The sequence below is a fragment of the Humulus lupulus genome, chromosome 8, assembly GCF_963169125.1.
Source record: "Humulus lupulus chromosome 8, drHumLupu1.1, whole genome shotgun sequence".
NCBI classification, from domain to species: Eukaryota; Viridiplantae; Streptophyta; class Magnoliopsida; order Rosales; family Cannabaceae; genus Humulus; species Humulus lupulus.
This window is the reverse complement of record NC_084800.1, coordinates 39,551,378-39,558,524: the sequence shown is the minus strand read 5'-3', so window position 1 is coordinate 39,558,524 and position 7,147 is coordinate 39,551,378. Positions and strand designations below refer to the sequence as shown.

At 32.3% G+C, this 7,147-nt stretch overlaps 1 protein-coding gene across 1 annotated transcript; it reads right to left on the bottom strand.

Moving 5' to 3' along the window:
• Positions 1–328: 328 nt before the first annotated feature.
• Positions 329–2,359, bottom strand: LOC133796911 (NDR1/HIN1-like protein 6). The gene is made up of 3 exons (XM_062234611.1): positions 2,106–2,359; positions 1,226–1,985; positions 329–697 (listed from the first exon to the last, which is right to left on the bottom strand). The coding sequence occupies exons 2-3, from the start codon at positions 1,951–1,953 to the stop codon at positions 679–681; spliced, it is 747 nt and encodes a 248-aa protein (XP_062090595.1). The 5' UTR covers positions 1,954–1,985; positions 2,106–2,359; the 3' UTR covers positions 329–678.
• Positions 2,360–7,147: the final 4,788 nt, after the last annotated feature.

The window sequence follows — 7,147 nt, the reverse complement described above, 5'->3', positions numbered from 1 at the left end:
AATGGATAAGTTAAGAAGATCCTTTCGAAGATCTCCTAATCTATTCTACAAAGCAAAGTTCACTGTCCACCGACTCTTTTTTCTTTACTAAGCAGACACTCTTCGTAGTCACCCCACTTCATATTCAACCCAACGAATAATATGTTACACCTTATTCTACAAAAGAAAAATAAATAAGATAAAAGTAGATTATTTAACACAGTAACGAGACGTTACATTTCATCTAATTTCTCCCTAATTTAAGATTCGTATAATTATCTTTTCCTATTGTCTAAAGATATGTCAAGCTGGCAAGATCTAAGAGCCCCAATTAAAACCTCACAATCACTATAAGAATCTTACACTCACTATATATATAAATATTTTAAAATATAATAACTTACCAATTCAATTTCAACCACCAAAATTAAAATACATAAACAAATCCAATCCCACTTTTAATCACAAAAAAGGGAAGAAAAAAGACAACCAAGCGAAGAATTTTTTTTTTTTTACTTTTGATTTTCCCAAGCGAAGAATATGCCGTATAGGTTTATAACATAGATATTTATATTAAAACTAGCAACAACTTTTTGTTTGTATAAAATTGCAGCCCAAAACCAAAATGATATATATATATATATAGTTATGTACTCAATGCTCTTCTTCTATTAACAGCCTCCATGTGTGACCCATATATCAATAATGTAGGTTGATCCTGCATTCAAAATAACTTTTTATATTAAATTAAATAAATAGAAATCAACCCCAATTAATCAATTATATGACTCACAAGGCAGATAACTTTTAAATATTATAATATGAAAGATAACTATGTGTAGATTAGATTAGATGTTAAAGCTAAAGATTTCAGATCTTAATGTGAACACTACATATATTGGTTAATGGTTCTGCTGCTATATGATTACTCAAAAGTTTAATAGTGATTATTTTGACACTTTAGTAATAGTTATCATGATCAAACAATCAAATTATCTTAGAATGTATAATTACCCTTATGTTTTAAGCGTAATTGATTATTTTATTAGCAATCATTTAACCATGATTGATTATTTTTTAACAAAAGCACTACTCGACATAATCAACATTGAATTCTCAAAACCAAATCACAAATCTCAAAGAGGTAAAAAAAAAAAAGAGAAAAGAATCAACACCAATAAATTAATATAATATTAAAAGCTAAAATTAAAGAAAAAAAGTTTTTGTTTTTTTTGGTTAATAATACCATTTGAACAAATTGACAGAGCACTTGGGCATGTCACCGCTGTCAAGCTTCTTCAAGCTAACTCCACCACACAATGCATCCACTTCCACAGTCCCAATCTTCATGCCTTGAACGATAAACCCGACCCGAGTTCGAGCCTCCACGTCCACCACCAAACCCTTGTTCTTGAACCCATTTTTGAGCTTCGTCCCTAACCCATCGTCCACCAACTGGTTCTTCACAGCTGTCTCAATCTTCAAACTCGTCGTGTTCTTCTTTCCCTGAGTGAACCCACTGACTTGTTGCGACCCAAACTCGGTGTCGTCTCCCCCTGCCGTAACACTTACCTGGGTCCTGCCGTAGAAAATCTCCAATTTACTATTTGGGTTCTTCACCTCGATCCGCGTCACGGTATGCGCGTCGAGGTAAGTCCCGTCCGACTTGACCGTGACGTTGAATTTGGGTACCCGAAACGACTGGAGATGGAATACGGGTAGCTTCGGGTCGAACCAGAGGTAGAAGAGCCCGCCAGCTATGGCGAGGACGAAGATTAAGAGGAGGAGGAAAACGAAGATGAAGCAACAGCAAGTGCGACACCAATTTCGGCGTCGTTTCTTGTGGTGAAACGTCGTCGGCAAGACGGATTTTCGAGGCGGCGGTCTGCTCATCGCGGGTTTTCCCGGCGCCGCAGTCGGGTCTCTATAGCCCGGTGGTTTCTGTAGCGGCGGCTTTTGAGGTTGATCTGCCATTGATATTTTCTCAAATCGAACTTGGCGGTGCTCTGTTTTTTTTTTTTCAAACCATAAAAAGAAGAAGATGATTAGAGAATAAAAAAAAACCAAATGAAAACTTTTTCCATAAAAAATAGAACTAATTTGGAGGAGAGAAACATGAATGCTACCTCAGAAAGAGAATTTTACCACAAACGACATTACAATGATTAATGTCGTAGAAAGGGAATGGAGCTTGATCCAAAATTATATGGCTTGATTGGAGAAGAAGAAAAAAATGGATGGAAAGAAAGAGAGAAAAGAAAATAAATGAATAAATAAATAAAATAAAAATGTAGAAAATAAAAACAAAATGTGAAGAAATGGGATCACGAGGAGAAAGGTCATTCCATTTATGAAGAAGATAGAAAGGAAAGAGAGAGAGAGAGAGATGATGTTGTTGTCTCTTATGGAAGGAAATGGCGGAGGGTATTACCGGTGGCAGAGAATTGAAGCGCGAGATTCACGCGCGGGGTTTTTGTGCTGACGTGGATCCAAGGTTTTTGACACCTACTCTTTACTTTTTAATTTTCATTATATCTCTTTTACCACCCAACTAATACTCCTATCAACTTTATAAGGATAGAATTTCTTTTTCTAGAAAAAGAAAAACTAATTATAAGAATCAAAATAGTAGTGAAATACACTCTATATTTAAAATGAAAATAAGCTACCAGATCAATTCAATTCAATGTATACAAATACTAATGCGTATAATTTTTGTTATGGAATGAAATAATAACTATGCCACAAGAAATAATACTAATAACTATTTGGATTTTTTTTTTTAATTTTAGAAAATACCTTAACGGAAGAAAAAAAAACATTATTGATATATTTAATGATCTTACCTAAAATATTACAATGTAATAATAAAAATATAATATGAATTAACTTAAAATATTGATTTTTATTTTTGTTTATTATTTATTGTTGTAGTTCTCGAAAGTCTTTACAATTATTTTAAAAACTATTTTCATAATGTTGAAATAATTTTATTTTAAAAGATACATTTGAAAAATAGTAAAAAAAAGTAATAATCTAACAACATTGGAATACAATGAGTATATCATTAATACATTTAAAAAGGTGTTATGGTATACATGTTGGCAACCATGGAATGACTGGTCTTCAACTAGTGCATTACCATATTTCATTTCATCTAAATCTGTGTCTAATTATTATTATTTTTTTTTTTTAAAAAAAGCAAAAGAAAAGAGAGAATGAATGGAGATTGGTCCTTTTCATAATAGCTATGAAACAAAAAAACGCAATGCGTACATTTGGCATTATTCCTGGTTAAATACAGGTGTCCTCGTGAATGTTGCATGTTCGTCCACGTGGGACTAAACCCTCACTGCCGTTATCCGATGACTTTGTCTTTCTCTTCTCCCACCGACGACAACCACCAGAAAGTGGCGCGCCATCTTGTGTCCTCGAAAATACCATTATACCCCTTCTAGCTATTCAATATTTCGACTCAAGTGTGGGTCGGTTTTGGTCTTTAGTGATTTCAGTTAATTGTTCAGAAGCGGTTAGATTTTAGCGATTAAATACGTCTAGGAGTCCTTAACGCTCGATGTGGGACTGGAACTTCCAAGGATAGATGACTTATTATTTGGCACATACACATTGATTTTGGTAAGTGGTGCTTTTATAGCGAAAGGGTGGGTGAGATGTTTATATATGTACATAAATGAAAATAGTAGCTCGCATATAGTAAATGCCGCACCTAAGATTATTTGCGTGTTAGAGTTGGTGTATTTTGTAAATGACAAAAACAAATGGAATCCACCACCTACCATAAAACTCCATAATTTATGCTCTTTTTTTTAAATAGAAAAAAAAGAACGAAATATGGGTATATGCCTTCAATACTTAACAATAGCTAGTTAGGGGATCATGAAAAATATATATTTATATTGGAAAAAAAAACGATAAGTACCATTAACTTAATTCGAAATATACATGAAATGAAAACATTTTCTCCTCTAGTATATAATAGTTCATGAGTCAAATTCTAATGGATAAATTAGGTCTATTATTGGAGGTGATAACTTTAATGGTAAAGACTAAATGTGGAGCATGACCTTTATAGGTTAAAAAATAGGACATTCTACCACTCCACTCGTTTTGTATTAAGGAAAAGTCATTATCCTGCTTTTGCTTTGCTTTTCATTTTTCAAGGAGGGTGCTTAGATGGTTCGTTTGTGTGCTACACTCAAGCTTTTTTGTTTGCTATTGGATTGAGAGAACACTAAGAGGTTGTTTGTTATAAGTTTTGGGTGTCATGGGAAAGTGTGGCAAGAGTTCACATGTGGTTAATCTAAAACTCACAATTTCACAAGAATTCACATTACCCACTAAAACTTTGTGGGACCCACCACTTTCTTACTTAAAAAATGGCACCAAACATGGGGTACACTTCAAATGGCCACCCATCCCAACACTTCCCCATATAACAAACAGCCCCTAAAGCATTTTTCAAGGAGAATGCTTAGATAGTTCGTTCGTTTGTGTGTAATGTCAATCATCGATAATGGTGAATACTCAAAATTTCATTCAAACCAACAAATTTCCCAATCCTTATTATTACTATTGTCAAATTTAGTGGATTAATATGCAAAACTTGTAAACTAAAGTCATATGAAAGATTCTAAAATATATGCATAATAAACTAAATAGGATTGTAGGCAAGGAATATAGGATCAAGAAATTGTGTACCTTTAGCCATTGATACAAATGCACTCACGATTTTTAGATCTGCAAAATAAAGAAAAACGATTAGTGTGGTATTCTATTTTTTAAGCTCTAATTTACTTTTATTTATATATATATATATATATATATAGTGTTTCTGAAATAATAAAAACGAGCAAGGAAGTTGGTATTGATATCTTATATATATAGTTGAGACTTTTCATAAAAGTATGTGTCACAATATATGTTAGAATATTTGATTTGATTGTCAATCGAATATATAAATTGGGTAATTAGTTTTAATGTTGGTCATATCGAGAAGATTATGTTAATTAATCATAACATTTACCATAATTAGAATTATATTTTGGAATGGAATTAGAATAATGGTTTTAGGGAATCTAAATTAATTATAATATTTTAACAAACCTTTATTTGTGAATTACTAATGTTTATGTAGTACTTTCTTTTTTTTTTTTAATTAAAATTATCATTGAAAGAGGAGTTAGATTCAAGCTTCATGATCCATTCTCCGTTATATCATACACATGTATATTGCTCATAAGATGGGTGATCATGATTACGCTTTTACATCTTTGACCAAAACAAGTGCTAAAAAAAACGAAATCCCATGCAATGAGTGCTTGTCATAATTAATTTATGGGTTTTAAGAGATAATTGTTTTACATTTTAATCTTACAATCATAAAATATAAAAATTGTGATTTTATTTATGAATTAGATTTTAATTTAAAATTATTTATACTTATATATTTGTTTTTGTTTTGAGTTAAAGAAATAAAAATTAAAATCGTAATTAAGATTTTAAATTATGAGAAAATCTTGCAAAAGTAAAACTACTGCTAGGGTTTCGTGCCGACAATATTTTTTTGAGCTTTTCTTAGTTTTTCTCTCCTGGCCTTCGCGACACCGTCGACTCTAGCTATGCCCTAGTCGGGAGAGGATGGTGATGCCTCGTGTGGGTGGGTTTGCACAAGTCCAAGTACTGGGGATGGCTGGGTTGGTTTCTTCTCCCTGATCGATGGTAGGTGTAACGCCCTGGTTACCCCAGAATAGTTACAGTGAACCAGAAATTTGACCTGCTACCCGAGTCCTTTGGTTAAAAACGTACTTCTAAGTGTTATTAACATGGAAAAATAATAAAAAAGAAAGGATATATTTTATGATAACTCTACAAATTAGAGTTATTTTACCATATTTTATATGTTAATTATTGCTTAGTTCTTGAGTTTTTAATTAACTTATTAAGTTTTTATGTAATTTTTAATTTATTAGTCTTATTGTAGTTTTCTAGATTTTTATATGTTTTTATAGATATTTTATTATAATATGTTATAGTTAATTATTTGAAATTTGTGTTGTTAGATTATAAGTTAAAAAAAAGTGATTTTATTGAACTTAATTGCCAAAGTAAATTAAATTTTAATTAATATTTTTATGGACTTAATATGAATTGTTTTACAATTGAAAATATTTGATTCTAATTTAATATTTACTTATTTTGTAGATAAATTGTTGCATATTTATTGCTCTTGAAAAGAGAAGAAAAAATGTTAGAGTTGATAGAAAAGAAAGAAAAGTTGATGTTTTTGAGCAAAGGCCCAAGTCAGCCACCAACCCAGGCCCACGTTCAGCTCCATTCAGCCCAGCCTGCTGAAGATTTCCTTGCCAGCTCTCTTAGCCGCCTGACTCTTTTATTTAGTTGATGCCATCAACTCAGCAACTCCTCCAGTCGAAGACCCAGCCTGCTGCCTTCAACAATGCTTCAGCCACCTCCACGTGGGCCTGTCCTCCTGCCCAGCCCAACCGGCCCAACTCTCCAGCCGAGACTCACTGCCCAGCCGGCTGGTGTGTCGTACACCATCCCCTTGAGCCCATCAACTTGCTCATTTGTCCCCTATGACAAAAATGCCAACTTTTTACCCTTTTGTCTACACATTTTCACCACAACATCATCATTACATCCTATATTTTACCTCTACTTACCATATTTATTTTATTTTATTAATCTAATCAATTTAATTAATTTAAATTGATTATTTTTTTAACCTCACTTTGGCTATAAATATGGAGTTTCAAGACCATTTTAGGGTGCTTAATTTTTTGTTACTATCTTCCTTTCTCCCATTTTCTCTCTACCATCCTCTCTTCCATTTTGGGTTTTTCAAGAGCATTTTGCAAGTATGTATGTCATTTATTTTGTAATTTCTACTCTAGTTATGTGCTTCTAATCTTTTTCATAAGATTTTTAAGATCATGATGAAGCAACTTGTAACTAGGTAATATTTATGTTGTATGTTGATTTCCCTTGTAATGCAACAAGTATATGGATTTTTCTTCTTCATATATTTCTTTCATCTTAAATATCTTGTATTTTAAATTGTTAGAACATATTTACACTTTGTTATTCATTAGTGCACAAACATAATATTCTTTGTGTAAGATGTGTCATT

What these genes read in the sequence shown, in the direction of transcription:
- LOC133796911 (XM_062234611.1), bottom strand. Translation starts at nt 1,953, where the DNA reads ATGGCAGATCAACCTCAAAAGCCGCCGCTACAGAAACCACCGGGCTAT.